This window comes from Emydura macquarii, unplaced genomic scaffold (genome assembly GCF_026122565.2).
Source record: "Emydura macquarii macquarii isolate MOO-44397 ecotype Brisbane River unplaced genomic scaffold, CSIRO-AGI_Emac_v2 contig_1483, whole genome shotgun sequence".
In the NCBI taxonomy this organism is placed as follows: Eukaryota; Metazoa; Chordata; order Testudines; family Chelidae; genus Emydura; species Emydura macquarii.
In genome coordinates this window covers 4,682,163-4,699,925 of record NW_027131620.1, presented here as the reverse complement: position 1 = coordinate 4,699,925, position 17,763 = coordinate 4,682,163, and the positions used below count along the sequence as shown (strand labels likewise).

Sequence of the window (17,763 nt, the reverse complement as noted above, 5' to 3'; positions counted from 1 at the left end):
TGGTGGTGATGGTGGACTTCAGCTACCCTGACAGCTCTTGGGAAAATAATACAGCAGGGCTACAGATTATCCAACAAGTTCTCGGAATGCATTGGAGACAACTTTTTATTACAGAAGGTGGAGAAAGCAACTAAGGGAGAGGCTGTTCTAGATTTGATTCTGACAAATAGGGAGGAACTGGTTGAGAATTTGAGGCTCGGGTGAAAGTGATCATGAAGTGACAGAGTTTTTGATTCTAAGGAATTATAGAAGGGAACACAGCAGAATAATGACAATGGATTTCAAGAAGGCAGACTTTAGCAAACTCAGAGAATTGGTAGGTGCAATCTTATGGGAAGCAAGGCTAAGGGAAAAAAGAGTTCAGGATTGTTGACAGTTTTTTAAAGAGACATTATTAAGGGCACCAGAGCAAACTATGCTAAGTACGCTAAGAGATGGATATACACATAGTTGATGTGCTTTTATTTTTTAAGAGGACCCTTTCCTAGATTCTCTTGGGAACTGTCCAAAAGCTTCACAGATCCTCCTCAAACACTTAGATGAGAAAAACAGAGACTGTTGGTTAAAATCCTTGTATTTAAAGAGGCAGAAAATGTACAGTCAGATCATCAACTTCTGCAGTTCACAAATAAAAAGAACGCCGTACTTCAGCAGCCACTAAGTGGTGCTACAAGGCAGGGAGATCCAGCACAGCTCCCCTGTAGTATGAATTAGTGATGATGATGATGATTTATTGTTTCACAGTTGGGGAACACTGAGAAGCCAGGTCCCTCTGCTGCCAATCTTACAGTTTAAATGGTGAACATGACAGACAAATGAGGGTTTAATATACACTGGTTGCGGGCAGGAAGGATGAAGGTTACAGGAATACAATTATAGCTGAGTGATTCCAAATTGCACGGAATGGGGAGAGTGGTAGTTGTCGGTTCCAGGCACAGAGGAAGACCAGAAGTCCAGGCAGATCTGAGACCCAAATGCTGCCCAAATGTGGGATGCACGGATGTCTCCAAACCCCTGTGAGGAAGCAGGAATTCATAGCAAGCAAAAGCCGTGTAAACTACAACATGGTCAAGCCTGATATTGCCATTGATATTAGCAAGTACACTGAAGAGTTACATTATCCACATGTGCTGTGAAAACGACATTAATCGATAAATAAATCAGACACACTTCATGAATAAATCAATATTAATCACTAGTTTACATAGACAAAGTAAACAGGAAACTTCATTTTCAATGCAGCAGATAGCTTTTGAAATCCTGCCATACTGTTTAGCTTAAGAATTTCTAATACCCATGCTGACATCTTTGCTGTACCGTATCTACAATGCATCGCCCTCTTGTGGGGGGGCCACAGCCATAGCAATGAGGCTAAATTTCTCCAAAACGTAGCGTGTTTTTCTGTGCCTCCCAAGGAGAAATCCTTGTGTATTTTCATCTGACACATGCAACACAAGAATCCCACTGGACTCAAGCCCTGCATGGGTTAGCCAATGGGATGGATGCCTCCAGCACAGCTGCTACATCTGGCGGGCGTGGGAATGGAACCCCACGTAATCATGGGGGTGGGGTGTAGGGCCATTTCCATCAGGAGAGGGAATGGTGCACCCGTCTGTAAATAGAACAGAGTTTCTCTCTCAGAACAAGAAAGGTGGGTCGTTCCTCAGAGTTCCCCTTCCAGCACTCCAGCATGACGATATAGAGCTCAGGAGGGCAATTGTGGGGCCGGGGGAGACGGTAGCCCTTGCTGATCTGCTGTATGGTTTCTTGGTTCGTCATTCCTGTAAGGAAACAAGACACTCCAATGAGCCTTCTCAGTGATTTCAGAATCCCGGTTCACCACCAGTTTGTGGGGTTTGTCTCCCCGAATGGCTCAGTGGGGCTGTGAAAAGATTAGCCAGCCTGAGCTCCTGCCCGTATGGCAGAGCTTCTCCATCACCATCAGATCCCTCACCAAATGCACCTCGCACGTGGAGTGAAACCTGTGTCAAGCAACTACCAAGTCTGCCTCAAGGCCGTGCAGTAGCTGTTCCGTGCACTGTGTTGAAAGCCTCCATTCCTGGCAGGCTGGATGGAAGGAGGGTGGGGGGACGTGTTTCATCAGTGATGGCTGCTGGATGTCAGTGAGGTGGGGAGCCAGAGGACAACAGTCTTGTGTTAAGGGGAGCACAGCGAGGGTACGTCTACACGGCAAAAAAACAAATAAACCCATGGCAGCAAGCCTCAGCTTGGGTCAACCCACTCGGGCTGGCCGGGCTGAAAGCAGCTGGGTAGATATTAGGGCTTGGGCGGGAACCGCGAGACTCTCTCCCCTCACCCAGGTGTCGGAGCCTGGGCTCCAGCCTGAGCCTACATGTCTACACTTAGTGCGAACCCAAGTCAGTTGACCTGGGCTCTGAGCGTCGCGCCCACGGGTCCCTTTCTTGCGTAGATGTACCCTGAAGGACATTCTCTGACCGAGCGTGGCACAGCATCCCTCACAAGCCGGCCCCGCCGGACGAAGAGGTGGGGAAGGACGGACGCCATACCTTCATACGGGCACTGCCCGTACGTGAAGACCTCATAGAGAAGGATGCCGTAGGACCACACGTCCGACTTCAGCGAGTAGGTGTGGTAGTTTGCGACTTCTGGGGCTGTCCATTTCACTGGGATTTTGGTGCTGCCACTTGTGGAATAAATATCGTCCTGAAAAGCAGCAGCAGATGGGTCAGAAGCAAAGAGGAAATAACAAACACGGTATCTTCTCTGTCAGAGGCCTGGGAGGAGAGGTCTAAACTGCTTCTCAAGTAACCCTGACTAGCCCCAGGGCTCTTTCTCTCTCTCTAAAAGTGCACTCGTTTAAATTCAGACACTGGTTGGGCGGGCACCTGAGAGCCGAGCAGAGCACGTATCAAATTGTGTCCTCCTGCGACGTAACGGGAGACCAGGTTCCAGGACCGCGGTTTGGTTGTAGTTCTGGGCATTGTCATCTGGGACAGCCGCGGCTGGAGCCCTGGTGCTAGTTTCTCATCCTCCAGGCAGGTGGGGACTGAGAGTGGATGTAGGAGAGTCAGTGCGTAGGGAGAGGTGGAGCTGAGTGGAAGCCCCCCCAATTCATGTGCTGTTCAGAACCCCATATCGGTCTAACCAGCTGGTGGGATGGCGCCACACTGTAAACGCCTGGAGGGTGGGACTAGCAGGTTCCAGGGTAAATTAGGGCTTTGAAAGGGGTCCAGGGGAGGGAGCCCGGTGGGGACAGGGAAGGGAATGCAGAAATAAGCAAGCTAAAGGGACCAACAGCTTCTAGCAGACTCACCTTGAGGAGCCTGGCAAGTCCAAAGTCGGCGATTTTGCAGGTGAGGCTGTCTCCCACTAGTATGTTCCTCGCTGCCAAGTCCCTGTGAACGACGTGCTGTTCTTCCAGGTACGTCATCCCATCGGCCACCTGGCAAGCAATGCTGAGCAGATGGAGCGTGCTCAGAGCTCTCCCTTCCAAACCTGTGAAACCAGTGGTTGAGGGACTAAAATCACTCTTTGTTTGAGGCCGAGCCATTAAAACCCTCACCAAGCGTGTTATGCAATCAGTACTGCCTCGGCAGGAAAGAGACACGCTGCTAGAAACGGACAAGCTAAACGTGCCGGTTGTGAACGTGTGTAGCTTTTGTCACTTGGCCCGCACCTCTGCAAAGCCCGGAAGCAGACACGTAACTCTGAGCCCATGCAGATTCCCTTTGACGTCAACGTGTGTAAAATGAAGCACGTGTTTCAGTGCTTGGCAGGGGCTGGACCCCCCCGTCAGCTCTGAAGGGGCTATATGCTGCATGGTAGTTCATGGTTTGGAAGTAGGAGTAGCCATTGAGTCTGACTCCGGGGTGGGAGTTGTGTTTCAGAACCCATCCTACTTGGGAGTTGCTGCTCCTTGGATAACAAGCCCTACTGGATCCATAAGCCAGAATTAGGTCATGTTAGTCAATGGAGGACGCCTCCTAGGAAAGAACAGGTCCCAGTTGGGAGTTGGGTGACTTGTTTCCCTAACGACTATTTCCTGGTTGGGGGAGTGAAAGAAAAGAACTAGATAAATAAACAAACACCACAGGCCTGTGCTTCTTCCTGCTGGTTCAGGGCTTACTCATCAAGATGGTGAGAGGAGACTTGCCCTTTTATCAGTTTCACACATCAATGAAAATATGTTGCCTGGCCAAGAGACAGGTTTTGGCATTTCGCTTCAAACAGACGTTCTGGCAGAATAGGTTAGAGAGCTGAAAACTCACTTTCAGAGTCACCTGGTGACACGATCACATTAGGAGGACACAAGAACTAATGGATATAAACTGGCCATCAGGAAATTTAGACTTGAAATTAGACGCAGGTTTCTAACCATCAGAGGGGTGAAGTTCTGGAATAGCCTTCCAAGGGGAGCAGTGGGGGCAAAAACACCTCGCTGGCTTCAAAATTGAGCGTGATAAATTTATGGAGGGGATGGTGTGATAGGACAGCCTAGTTTGGCAATTGACTGATCGTTGACTACTGGTGGTAGATATGCCAATGGCCTGTGATGGGATGTTAGATGGGTAGGTTCTGAGTTATTACAGAGAATTCTTTCTTGGGTGTCTGGCTGGTGAGTCTTGCCCACATGCTCAGGGTTTAACTGATCGCCATATTTGGGGCCAGGAAAGAATTTCCCCCCAGGGCAGATTGGCAGAGGTCCTGGAGGTTTTTCGTCTTCCTCTGCAGCATAAGGCACTGCTCACTTGCTGGTGGATTCTCTGTACCTTGAAGTGTTTAAACCATGATTTGGGGACTTCAATAACTCAGCCAGAGGTTAGGGGTCTATTACAGGAGTGGGTGGGTGAGGTTCTGTGGCCTGCATTGTGCAGGAGGTCACACTAGATGATCATATTGGTCCCTTCTGACCTATGAGTCTGACCTTCTGAGTCTATGAGGAGTCTCTGAACAACAAAGAAGCATCCTAGCCATTTAGCCATTCGGAATGCGCGCATGTCGCAATGGCTCATGGTGACTCTTTTTAGAGACGCTTCAAGTTAAACCAGGAATTCAAACCTGCATGAGCTGTGAGGAAGCTTATGCCTTGTCTACACACCCAAGTTGTACCGCTTTCACTATACTGTATAGTTAGAGCCGTACAACCCTCCATAAAGGAAGGGGACTAAGCTGTACTGGAACTATTATACTGATCTCACTGCACCCGCACAAGTATATTTCAGTTTAAAAAAAAAAAATCACGCCTCCCCTGACCAAGTTAGTTATCCCAGTACAGAAACCTGCGTGTAGACCAGGCCTTACACTCAGATTTGGATGCAGAGACTATTGAGGCTTTTCTGAAAAGGGACCGTTGCCTTGTCCAACACTGCAACTGGGCCTGTCGCATGGTTACTGGTGGCAGGGCAAGGGCTTCTACAATATGTTTAAAATTCAAAACGGCGAATTGTGTAACCCATTGTCCCTAGCTGATTCATGGTGAATTAAAATGCACATCAGGTCCCAGGGCCGAATTCTGCTTTCGCTTACACTGGGGCAAGCACGGAAACGCTCCATTGATCGTGGTGGAGCTGCTGCAATGAAATGAAAGCAGAGCTCGGTGGGCTGTCTCTTCTGACATTCGGCAAGTGTTGCCTTTTTAATTTGGGCAGGGCAGAGGCACGCTGCTGTGCTTGCAGTCCCTTTGAGTGCTGAGAGACTCGAGTACCAAAAGCGGCACTGCCACACGTGTGCTTGGCTAAGCCCGGGAGAGCATCTACCCGCGGCGCTTAGTGTGAAGGGTGAGGCGGTACTGACTGCAGAGGTAGCTCTGTAGGTTGCCTTTCCTCATGAGTTCAGTGACAATGTACAGGGGCTCGCCCACGGAGCAGACGGCATGGAGCTGGATCAGCCTCTCATGCTTCAGATGCTTCAGATTCTGGATCTCTTTGGTGAAATCTTCGGCCTTCATGTCAGCTGTGGAGGAAACCGCGACATTTTTGGGGTGAGTAACTTTCTCGCTAAGTTCATTCATATCTTGGCTTCCTCATGTGGCTCCCGGAGCCCCTACCTGCCGGGCTGTCCACCCCCGACTCCAACCCTCGGCTGCCAATGCTCGCACTCACGCACCCCAGTCCCTCACAACACATTAACAATAACATTTGTTTTAAACTCGCCACAGCGGTTCTTTCTTGTAAGACTGAGAGGTCATTTTCAGGTAGGTGCTGCATGCAGCAGGGTCTTCCTCCCAGCCAGATCCCAAGCATCATTTTTTCAGGCTCAGTACAAACTTGTAACACGGGCCCCCTCCCACACCCATCCCACAATCCCTCATCCCAGACATACAATCTCATGAGCCATGAACATTTTTTTCCTCATGGTAATGGGGGTTGCAGCCTGGGCCGGGCCCCCCAGGGTCTCCGGACCCCGGAAAAGTGTACCCTTTTCCCCCCATGTGGGGGCCCTGCTCCCAGCAGTGCAGTGTCTTACCATGAGGCCGCCGGACTGATGGGGGGAAAAAGGCCATTCTATAAAGGCCTCAGCAGATATAGGACCAAATTTTCAACTGGGTGTGTGCAGACGTGGGTACACTTTTGCACACGCCTCACTCACATGCAGCCTACTGAGCTGGGGCTGCTTGTCTAAGCCAGGCGTGAGATCCTAACTACAGTTAGTTTATTCCGTCGGGCTGCGAGGCTGGGCGATCCAGGGGGAAATGAAACAGACTGAAGCGGTTTTTCATGGCAGTAAGCGAAAGAGACGAGATGGGGCACGGTTAACGTTCGCTGCCTTCCTGTCCACATACCTTGTTTTATGATTTTGATGGCAACTGGCACCGCGTTCTTCCACACTCCTTCCCACACCTCTCCGAAGTAGCCTTCCCCCAGCTTCCTCCCAAGGGTGAATTCTGACCGGGGCCGTTCCCATTCATCTCTCACTGGAGGTGTCTGTATTAAATGTATAGACGCTTAGAACATTTCATTTCAGGCCTGCGCCATCCAGCTAGCCAGGTAGAGGCAGCTTTATGAACCAGGGCAGACTTGGGCATAAGCAACCGAAGTCAGCACGGTCATTCGCCAACAGGCCAGTCCCAAACAGCACCTCTTTATCCTGATTCTCCTCAACTATGCGTGCACTTCTGACCCTCAGTTGTGCTCCAGAATCCTTTGCAGTGGCTGCTTCCTTTGGAGCACTGCACACACTTGGGAGTCAGGGATGCCCATGTGAACAGAACTTGGAGAATGCAGGAATCTGCCACCATTTTAGGAGCAGGAACTACAAAGCCTGAAGGGATACTGAAGACTAAAATGAAATCACGGAGTCGGTCTTGGGATGAAGAAGACAGAAAAAGGCCAAAGCCAGCAACCAAACGGTGAGCATCACATTTAGGACAAGGGTAAGAGTGAAAGAAACTAGATAACTGACCCTAGTGTTGTGTACACAGACCTTAGGGATGCAGGGCTGCAACAAGGGGCTCTGTACAACCTTCCAGTTCACTGTGTAAAAGGTGAGCAGCTCCTCCATGTTGGGGAAAACGTGTCCCTTTTGTATGTACAAACTGCCATCGGGCCCCTTACAGATTCGGAAATGGCTGACTTTAGCATGATTACGGACTGCAAGGGAAAAGACAAAGGAGAAAATAAAACAGAGTTCAGTCACCTGTGCAACCAACACTAGTCCCTTCCCTTGTGTATTGCAGGTTCTATCCTCGGGGGCTCAGTTCAGTTCTGATCTCATTTACACCAGTGTAACAACGCTTCCAGACTAAAGAAGTTCAAGCCATTTAGTTTACCCAAGAGACGGTTAACAGGTGACTTGATGGTTTATAAATACTGGCAGAGGTTTGATAGTAGACAGCTCTTTAATCTAGCTTAACGCCATCCAATGGTTGGCAGCTGGACAAATTCAGGCAGAAGACGTAAATTTTTAACAGTGAGGGTAATTAACCATTGAACACTTTACCCGGGTACATGGTGCATTCTCCAAGCACTTGAAGTCTTTAAATCAAGACTGAATAGCATTGGAAAAGATATGCTAGTGTGCAAACAGAATTGATGGGTGTGATGCAGAAATTAAACTGGGTGAGGTTCTCCCGTTCGAGTCATGCCAAAGGTCAGACTAAGTGATTAAAATGGGTCTTCTGGCCTTAAAATTTACACCATTGTAAATGAGATCTGAATAAGAGCGGGATTTTTATTATTTTTTAATAGTGCCACAGCCCTTAGCCGCAGGGTTTAATTCCAGTGAATTGTGCTATTGTTCTGTGGGTTGTCTTTAAACTGCTGTAAATTGTTTATGGTTTTCATATCGCTGAATGAGAGCAATATACTTTCCTTTCCCACGATGATTCAGCGATCAATATCTGCACAGATACACAGGGCGCTCGTTGTAGTGGCTTTCTGTCCCTTTTCAGGGCTGAGGCGACTCCCATCTTAACAGGCCGCTGTAAAATGCTTTAAACACATCCCTGCTCTTTGCTCCATGTTAGTGAGCTCAGCGCCTCAGGAAGAAGAATGTTCCTTTGCGCAGGGGCTTTTCCCACTTGCATTTGGTAAATGCCGAGCGCTTCCCTTTCCCCGTATCTTACCGAGTCTACAGCTGAGCCTGGCACAGCCTAGAGAAGGGAACATAAAACTGACCTCGCCCCCTTTAGGCTGCTCTAAATTGCACCAAGGGTCGGTGTTGGCCCCTTGCCAGCCCAAGGATGCAAGCAGGTGGCTTACAACCATCTTGATTTCCCTTCCCTTCCAGCTGGGCTACCCTCTGCTCCTGGCCAGCCCCGAGCCCCCTTTGTGGTGCCAGAGGGCAGAAATGAGCCGCGGCCGGCTGCCGAGCAGAAGGGCCGGAGGCTGCAATGTGCTCGGGGTTACCTGAGAGGGAATGCTCCCCCTGGTTACTCTCGCTGTCACGGATGAGGAAGGAGCCGTGTTGATTGGGGGGCGAGAGAAGGAGCTGCTGGGCCTCGTTGCGACTGACGCCCCTGAAGTACCAGCTGCAAGAAAGACAAAGGGCCGATCAGAGCAGCAGAGTGCCCAGGACAGACCCGCACAGCGCCCGGCACCGAGACGAGCTGGTTCGCAGGAAAGCCCAACAATGCACCTGAATGGGCAGCGTCAACCACCCTGGGCGCTGCGCCGTGGGATACGGCTAGCCCGGGCGTGCGGAGGGGCAGAGGCCAGCTCCTGAACTGGGGTCAATCGGCAGAGCTGCGTTGACTTGGACGGAGCTCGGCTGATTGATGCCAGCTGAGGGTCTGGCCCAGGACTCCCAGGGGGACTCACGAGGGCGGCTCTTGTTTTATGCAGAAGGTGCTGTGATACGGTCGTGACGTGCGTCAGTAAATCCACCTAAACGAGCTAATAAAAGACCTGATGAAGAAAAAAACCCAAACCCTGCTCCCTGATAACTAGCGACTAAAAATAGGGTGGCCAATGCCCAGGGTGCACAGGACAGAAACATGCCTTTTCCTTAGAAAAGAAGCTATACACTGCAGCAGGAACGACCTGGACCTGCTAGGTTACTGCTCAAGCAGAGCCCAGCATTTGCATGCATCAGCCCCAGTCTGAGGAGAGCTGCAGGGAGTAGTAGAAGGTCTCCGGCTGCCCCTGTATGCAAAGAGGGGAACGCGACTAGCCCCCACCTCCTGGCAGACAATGTGCATGTTTAGCACTTGCGTGGGCATGGCGGACATTGCATGAGCTGCCATTTGTTAGCAGTGCTGGTTCGTGGGTTCTATTCGTGGCAGGGTCCATAACTGGGTTTGCAACGGGTCTAGGTTGCACGGTTTTGCCAAGCACTCTTCCTCTGTAGCCCAGACCTTCTCAGCCCTGTACACACCTGGTGCAAGGGATCCACGGGTAAAAGCCAGAGGAAAGGTTTTCTAACTTGCAGCACGCCTGCTCCCCAGTGTTAGAGTAACTGCCCTTTGATGTAGCGTTCAGTGCGGTAATTTATGCTGCTGCTGCACACATAAAAGCTAGACACAATGTTTACTAGCTTCGCCCACATCCATTGCAGAGGTATGCGCCCCAGTGCCGGGGTAACTGCCCTTTGATGTAGGTTATAATATTGCTCTCTGGACTGGCCACATCAGACACACACCTTGTTCGCTAATGTCTCCCAACCTTGGGTCCTCATCATTCAACGGTGGACGATGGACATTCGTTCCTTGCCCTCTGCAGCCCCTTTGCATTTCTCAGGTGGCACGAAAGGAGCAGAACCCCCTGTCCCAGTGCCGGCGCTGGTAGCTGGCCAGAAATGGCTTTTGTCCAACCCCCCCAGTGGCAAGGATGGAGCTGGAAAGACAAGCAGGAGGCCACATCTGGCTTCCTATGCTCCCCCCGTGAGCCTGCCCTGCTGAGATGGAATAGCAGAGAATCTGGGTCAGAGACTCAGAGGCTCTAAGGTCAGAAGGGATAAATATGATCATCTATTCTGACCTCCTGCACAACGCAGGCCACAGCACCTCACCCACCCACTCCTGCAGCAGACCCGTGACCTAGGACTGCGTTATTAAACTCCTCAAATCATGGTTTAAAGCAGTGTTTCTCAACCTGGGGGTTTAGAGGGGTCGCAAGTGCAGAGCTGGTATTGGGGGTGGCAAGAAAGGCAATTGCCTGGAGCCACAGGGGCGCCATGAAACTAAGTTACATGCCTCAGCCCCGTGGGGGTGGGACTCAGGCTTCAGGGGTACAGTAGTTTGGAAAGGTTAAGAACCACTGGTTTAAAGACTTTAAGGTACAGAGAATCCACCAGCAAGTGAGCCGTGCCCCATGCTACAGAGGAAGGCGAAAACCCCCCAGAACCTTTGCTAATCTGCCCTGGGGGGAAATTCCTTCCCGACCCCCAAAGATGGCGATCAGTTAAACCCTGAGCATGTGAGCAAGACTCACCAGCCAGACACCCAAGAAAGAATTCTCTGTAAGAACGCAGAATCCACCCCATCTAACATCCCATCACAGGCCATTGGCATATCTACCACCAGTAGACAACGCTCAGTCACTTGCCGAACTAGGCTGTCCCATCATACCAGCCCCTCCATAAATGTATCAAGCTCAGTTTTGAAGCCAGCGAGGGTTGGTTTTTTTTGCCCCCACCGCTTCCTTGGAAGGCAATTCTCGAGTTCCAGCAAACAGTAGGGCGGTTATCTCGGTTTGTGTTTGTGCAGCTGTCTGCCGAGCAGCAGAGCAGCTGATTTACAGTTCAGAGCCAGGAACACCCGCCGCTGATGTCAGGACTCACCTTTGGACTCAGAGCTTGTTGACTGATTAGCTCAGTGTCACATGGGCCTTTTGTTATGTGGTATCACAGCGGGTTTACTCTGAACTATTTCCGGCATTCCTTTGTGCTGGGGAGCGCACAGTAAAGCCAGGCGTTTTGCCCCAGAGAAGACCAGCTGTTTAGAGCCAGTTGCACGTCTCCTATAAACAACTCTACCGAAGATACCGGCCGTGTTAAGTTTAATTCAGCAGTTAAGGAAGCAGGAAAAAGTAGAACGGTTTGGTAGCACCTAAATAAGACGCTTATTTGCCATTCACAGCAAGAGAACCCGGGTTCAAATATGAATTAGGTCACAAGTGCAAATATGCTGGTGGTCTTTCTTCTCTGCAGTAGATATTTGGCCCTGTCACAAAACTCCCCCATGCTTTGGCATAATGCCGTGTGATCTTCAGTCTCTGATCAAAGGAGGTCTAGGATTGGCATAGCAAGGTGGGTGTGGGGGGGCTGCAGGACAGGTTTGAGGTGCTCTGGGCCGAGCTGGGCAAAATGTGCTACTGGGGACAGGGCCTTTAAGGGCTGAGCTTCCCAGACACAATCCAGGCAGGGCACCGTGAAGCACTGTGTTAGACACACAGACAGCTGCGATTGGACACTGAATGAAGCAGAGCTCTTGCAAGCTCCTTAGGCATTGAGGGATCAGTGACCACCACATAAGGGACATTTTGCACAGTCCCAGCCCTGAGCCAACTGTGTAACCGATCAGGACTGTTCTTCCTTAACGCTCATGTGTGCTAACATTTGTACACTCAACTATATATGTGGCTGTGCTGTGTGTGTGTAAGGGTATTATCGTAACACCTCGGCACCCCAATCAGGGAGCAGGACCCCCCATTGTGCTAGGTGCTGTACAAACACAGGAAAAGATGGTTCCTTACAATATAATCACTAAACTAAACTGCACTGCTCCTATAAAACCTGCTAGGCAGGAATTCTGATGGATGCAAGTGGATCCTGGCTCCATCCTCACTCGCCAATCCCCGTGTTCCTATAATTTGTGCAAATCTATTTTTAAAGTTGCCTGGGAGAGGGTCAGAGGCCATCGCTCCCCATCCGATAAATGAGTAAAGGCAGCTCTGAGGGTATGTGAGGCCATTGCTGCAGAAAGTTGCATTGCTGTTTGTTACAAAGGGGGGAGCAGTTTGGCAGGGAAAGGGTCTGTTGTTATCCTCTCACCCTCCCATGCATGCACCAGGAGAGGCTCCCAAAGGGTGCGGGATGAATGGTCTCCCTGAGCCTGCATTTCCCCTTGACTTGATCCCTCCAGCAGCTTCACACACTTGTTTGTGTCTTGCTTGTTGTCCATGTCAGGAGTGCAGGGGGGGAGGGGCGGTAGGTAGACAGGCTGCACCTGTCCTTGTACCCGGGCTTAATGTAACTTCACAGAAGGCAGATGGAAAGGGAGTATGTGTCTCAACCACAAGCGCTCATGGGGTGTGTGTCTGACAGGCTTTTAGGCTTACGCCCGGTGGCAGGCTCACTTGCAGTAAACGCCAGGTACCTGAGGAAAGCCGCTTCCTCCCTGGATGTTAACATAATCCCCTCTCTCGCCTCTTCTCCATCGTAGCGTCTCTTCACCTAGTGTGACAGGTCTAGGGGTCCTTTGCCTGCAGAAGCGGGGCCACGCTGCAAGCACACATTCACCCGCCCCAAGTGTGCAAACGAGGTTGGCCAGGCCTGCAGGCACGGGGCCAGGTTGTGCTGTCAAGACCCCAGCCTGCACCAGGAACAGAATCACAAGATCCCAGGCAGGCCGCATGAGGCATGGTGCAGACAACCCATGACACACCTGTGTAGGAGGGGGCAGAGTGCATACAGCTCTGGCCAGGGCCCAAGCGTAATTTGTTCAGGGCCTGTGCAAACTTGTAACACGGGCCCCCTCCCACACACCCCACAATCCTTCCTCCCATACACACAATCTCATGAGCCAGGAGAAATTTTTTCCTCGTGGTAATAGGGGTTGCAGCCTGCGCCGGGCCCGCCCCCCCAGGGCCTCTGGGCCCTGCTAAAGTGTACCCTTCCCCCCCCCCATATGGGGGCCCTGCCTGTGGAAGCTCTTCTGCTGCCTTTGCCTTCATGTTGCCTTCGAGACAGCTCAAGTGGTGGGGCCCGCTGCTGTGCAGAGGTGACACCTGCGGGAAAGGCCCCACTATGCCCTCCCTTGGACCGGAATTTTGGCTACCTACGGGGGGGGGGGAAACAGACCTGATTTGTACAGAATTGCCCTTACCAGCAGGTTGGTGTTTCCATTCCAAAGTCACACCCCTTTGTGTAAGCCTCTTTAACGTTTATTTTCCAAAATGGCAGGCAATGTGGTCTAATGGCCAGAGCATCAGACTGGGCCAGACTCCCACTTGGGCTAGTCACTTCCCTTCAGTTTCCCCTCCCATCATTTACATGTCTCTTTTATTTAGCTTGTCTGCTGAGGAGAGGGCCCGCCTCATGCTAGGTGCATATGCAGCCTGAGCACAATGGGGACCTGCTCACAGATCACGGCAGCAAGCAGCCACTGTCCTGTGAATAGTGATGAAACATTTCCTGGCTGCAGTGTCTGAAAATAAAATGACTGAATCTTTGGCCGTGATTGATACAATGGCCTCCACTCAGCCAGCAATCTTGCATCCACAGGTAACTGGGAGCAGGTAGTGGGTGAAAACAATTGCAGGCATATTTGAGAGCACTTAGATACACAAGTGAAATATTCAGCGTCTTCTGCCGTGGAGGTGCCAGTGCGTTTTGTTGCTGGATTTCAGCAAGTTCGGTTACTGCTTTTGAAATTTCCACTCTATCACCTGCTGAGTGGGTGCGGCCGGATCTTTGGATGACTCAGGGATATCAGTTTATTTGCTTTTGCAAAACTGCACGCCTGATAATTTGCAGTAACAAAATCAGAATCAGTCACAGAATCAGCATTTCAGAACTCGGGACCCTGGTGTGTACGCCCCACTAATTTCTCTTTGCCCCACAGGTTATTGCTGGCACCATTTGCTACCTTGGCTGCAGATTATTAAAGGAACTATGAATTGGTGACGCATGAAAGTGAGGAATTTATAACATCAGCAGAGCCAAGTACACGCCCCAGGTTCAGGGTCCGCTTCCTCCACCCAGGACTACTAGGGACTTTCATTCCTCACCTGGGACTGTTCGAAATCAGTGGCTCTCTTTATGGGGCCCATGAATCATTTTTATTTTTTGGTAAATACTAAATTCACTGAAAAAAAGCAGTTGTGGGCAATCAAAACTGCTTGTGAATTCAGGTCAAATTTGGCAAATAGTTTTGGCTGAATAAAAGTATTAGGGAAAAATTTCAAAAATGACAAATGGGTTTGTTTAGAAAATGTTGATTCCTTCCACCTAGACGATTTTTTTCCCCACTTTGAATAAAATAAAACATTCAGTTTTGGTTTGAAACAAACCTATTTTTATTTTATGTTATGGTATTTTTCAGTTTGGCCCCCAGATTTCTGCTCAGCCCCCCCATAACTTGATTAAATCAAACTATTTTGTCAGTGCTGAAAAATGTGTATTCTGGTTGCATCATACACCCATTTTTTGTCTGTGTTCTGGCAATTTGTCTCAAGTAGGCAGAGAAATGGAACGGAAGCCTGCTGATTTTTAAATGCAAAGTTATTTCATTTTAAAAACTGACGGTGGTTCGTATGAACAGTCCTTCCTCCACCCTTTTTATTGCCTATTCAGGAAGATAAGTAAGAGCTCAGATGCCACGATGATGGACGTGGTATAAGAACCTGAATAGACTAGACAGACCGGGAGAGAAACTTTTACTGGGACTTCAGTAGGCGCTTGCACAATGCCTGCTTCCAGCCTGTGTGTAATACACTAATGACTCATGATCCTGCTACAGGGAGGATGGAAGTGGCTCAGGTGTGCTTCACAAGGCATGTTGGAACTGGACTGTTCTGACGGGGGAAAGAAACATGGCCTTGTACAATAGTAAACTCACTCACCCGCTGGGCAGGAAGAGGTTAATGTTCTAAACCTCAAATCAGCTGCAGCTGCCCTGTGCAGGTATTGATGGGGAGTTTGGGAGGGTGTTGCTGGAGTAGCTTGCTGCTGCTGGAACGGAGACCCAGCTCCAGCCGAGTCAACATCCTTCCCCCCACCTGCAGGGCTCCTGCAGTGCCGCTTGTGGGAATGCCCACGCTGGGGACTGGAGTGGCCCGTGGCTGGGCTGACACGGGGGCTCTGTCTGGTGGGGCTCAGCACGGCAGTTGCCCCCCTCTGTAATGCTTTCCACAGCTGTCTGCTTAGCCTCAACCCCCCCCGGCCTGCTCCCCCCTCCAGCTGCCCAGTCCGGGAGAGGAGGAAGAGCAGCGCTTTCGTGCAGCACGACAAGGGATTAAAAGCCTCGTCTACACACAAACGCGGCATTGCTTTCACCGAACCTGTATCACGGCAGTCACACCGGGGCGAAGGGGATGTGTGCTGGTACACCGCATTCTCCAACAGCCCCTTCCTACTGGTATATGTGCATCCACACTGGGGTTATACCCGTGAAACTATTTCTGTTAAACAAAAAGCACACGCTGTCCGACGCGGCTACGCCGGCACAGAACCTATACGTGGAGCAGGATTTTGGCAGCCGTGGGCCAGGAATAAGGATTATTTGTATTACCTTAGCAGCTAGAAACCCCCCACCTGTAGCAGGGCCCCATTGTGCTAGGTGCTGTACAAACAGGTCAGACCTCCTTCTGCCCTGGCCCAGAACTGTGCTCTGCGCCTGTTCCATCCCCAGCCCGATCACTGTGCTGGGACCGAGGCCCTGAATCCGGACAATCCCAAATGCAAATTACAAATAAGAGAGAGAAGACAATGCTACAATTCGAGCTGCTGTGAATGTAAGGGCAGCGGGTCCAGCCTTTGTTCTTGGGCCCTCACTGCAAGGAGAGTGCTTGGCACGCAGGTTCTGCAGGGCCTTAGATCGATATCTAGCACTGGTGCTGTGAGATCCAGTTTGCAGTAGTTTCTCCCTTTGTATTTCAGTTACAAAAGACCATCCCCACACACACCCCAGTGAAGAGCTGGGATTCAGATACTTACGGTTGGTGGGAGGTTTCCTCATCGAGCCTTGCCACGTAATTAGCAGGGATGTAACCCACAGCAGGTTCCCCCGAAAGCCTCCTGGCTAAGAGGTAGACCCCTTCTTCTTTGAGGACGCAGAGTTTGTCTCCTCGACTGACGCTCAATTCCTCTGTGCTCCTGGCTCTGAAATCATACAGCGCGCTAAAGAGAGAGGCGCTCGGGAGGATAGGATCTGGCTCAAGGTCTGGCCGCAAGGCGACTGGGTCAGGACCAAAATACCCCAGCGAGGGCTTGTCGGTGGAGACAGCGTTTGGCCAGAGTTTGTTCCAGAAGGAGGTCAGGAAAGTCAAGCGCTTCCGCACAACTTGTTCCATCCCTGTTCCAAGCAAAGCCGTGTCCAAGCGTGGGTTTGCTATGCCTCAGCATTCCTCCCCGGCACAGCGGGGCCGTCCAGTCCCATCTCTATAATCCCAAACCCTGCACAGACATCATCCGCTTGAATCAGCGCTCAGGGGCGTGTGATGCTTGCTCAGCGCTGCAACAGGCGCCTGTGCTGTCTTCAACTGAGAACTTCCTAGTTCTGAAAGTGAAACTAGAAGATCAGGTGTAACTTGTTTGCTGGCTGGAGCTATAGGCCTGCACACACATCTGGTCAGACAACCATAGCTGGAGTTTGCTTCATTAGTCAACTCTATTTACACTTCATGAAGCAAGGACTAGAAATTTGAACTAGAAATTAACCAAAAATATGTTCTGGTAATTGCGAGTTACTAGCAAACAGAAATCTCTGGTATGTAGGAAGGACTCGTACATACAAGGGGCAAATCTCAGTTATATAATAACCTCTATTTTGTGCAGGATCTGTCATATAAATTATGCCCCCAAATATGCTAGAGTTGAAAAAATTGAGTTACAGGAGACAGCAAGAGAGAGACATAAGAAGGGGAGGTTTTCAGCTAGCTTTAAAATGGTCCGGATTTTTGCTCAGATGTTTTTTGCTTGCCACTTACAGCCCTTCTGTGCAGGTTCTGACATCTGCCCGTACCTTTCTGCATCACTCGAACACCCCCTCCATTGCAACTGCCTCGCTCTTTTTTTTTTTATTTTGGAGCTCTTTGGTGGATGCAATCAGTATAAAACAGACTGTTGAATAAAGGGGAGAGATTTATTGCATTTCTTGTTTGGAGTTTACCATTTATGTGGCCTCTGGTTTGCTATATAATGTGAAAAGTCACAGCTGAAATGATCTGAAGTTTGTCAATGAAATAAGATGGATTTTTGCATGAAGTTTCCATGTAAGTGAGATTTGCATGTTTCTCTCCAGGTCCTCTGCTCTCCCTCTATCTGAACACTAGCTCTTCCACACCACCTCTGCTATAGTTGTTAGGCTTGGAAGGATGAGATTGGTAAATGTTGGTAGACGTCAATTTCACCACACAACACACAAACCAACAACAACAAGAAGTCCATTGATGATAACCGTAA

General features: G+C 50.2%; 1 protein-coding gene across 1 annotated transcript; it reads right to left on the bottom strand.

The window, feature by feature from the left end:
* Positions 1-720: 720 nt before the first annotated feature.
* On the bottom strand, positions 721-16,652 carry SRMS (src-related kinase lacking C-terminal regulatory tyrosine and N-terminal myristylation sites). Its single transcript, XM_067554602.1, has 8 exons — positions 16,297-16,652; positions 8,829-8,950; positions 7,405-7,571; positions 6,764-6,905; positions 5,776-5,934; positions 3,296-3,477; positions 2,529-2,685; positions 721-1,781 (listed from the first exon to the last, which is right to left on the bottom strand). The coding sequence occupies exons 1-8, from the start codon at positions 16,650-16,652 to the stop codon at positions 1,588-1,590; spliced, it is 1,479 nt and encodes a 492-aa protein (XP_067410703.1). The 3' UTR covers positions 721-1,587.
* Positions 16,653-17,763: the final 1,111 nt, after the last annotated feature.

Excerpts from the sequence above, each read along its gene's own strand:
- SRMS (XM_067554602.1), bottom strand. The coding sequence starts at position 16,652 with ATGGAACAAGTTGTGCGGAAGCGCTTGACTTTCCTGACCTCCTTCTGG. Across the intron at positions 6,906-7,404 it reads TGCAGCCCTGCATCCCTAAG|ACACCTCCAGTGAGAGATGA; the intron begins GTCTGTGTACAC and ends CATTTAATACAG. Across the intron at positions 2,686-3,295 it reads GACTTGCCAGGCTCCTCAAG|GACGATATTTATTCCACAAG; the intron begins GTGAGTCTGCTA and ends GCTGCTTTTCAG.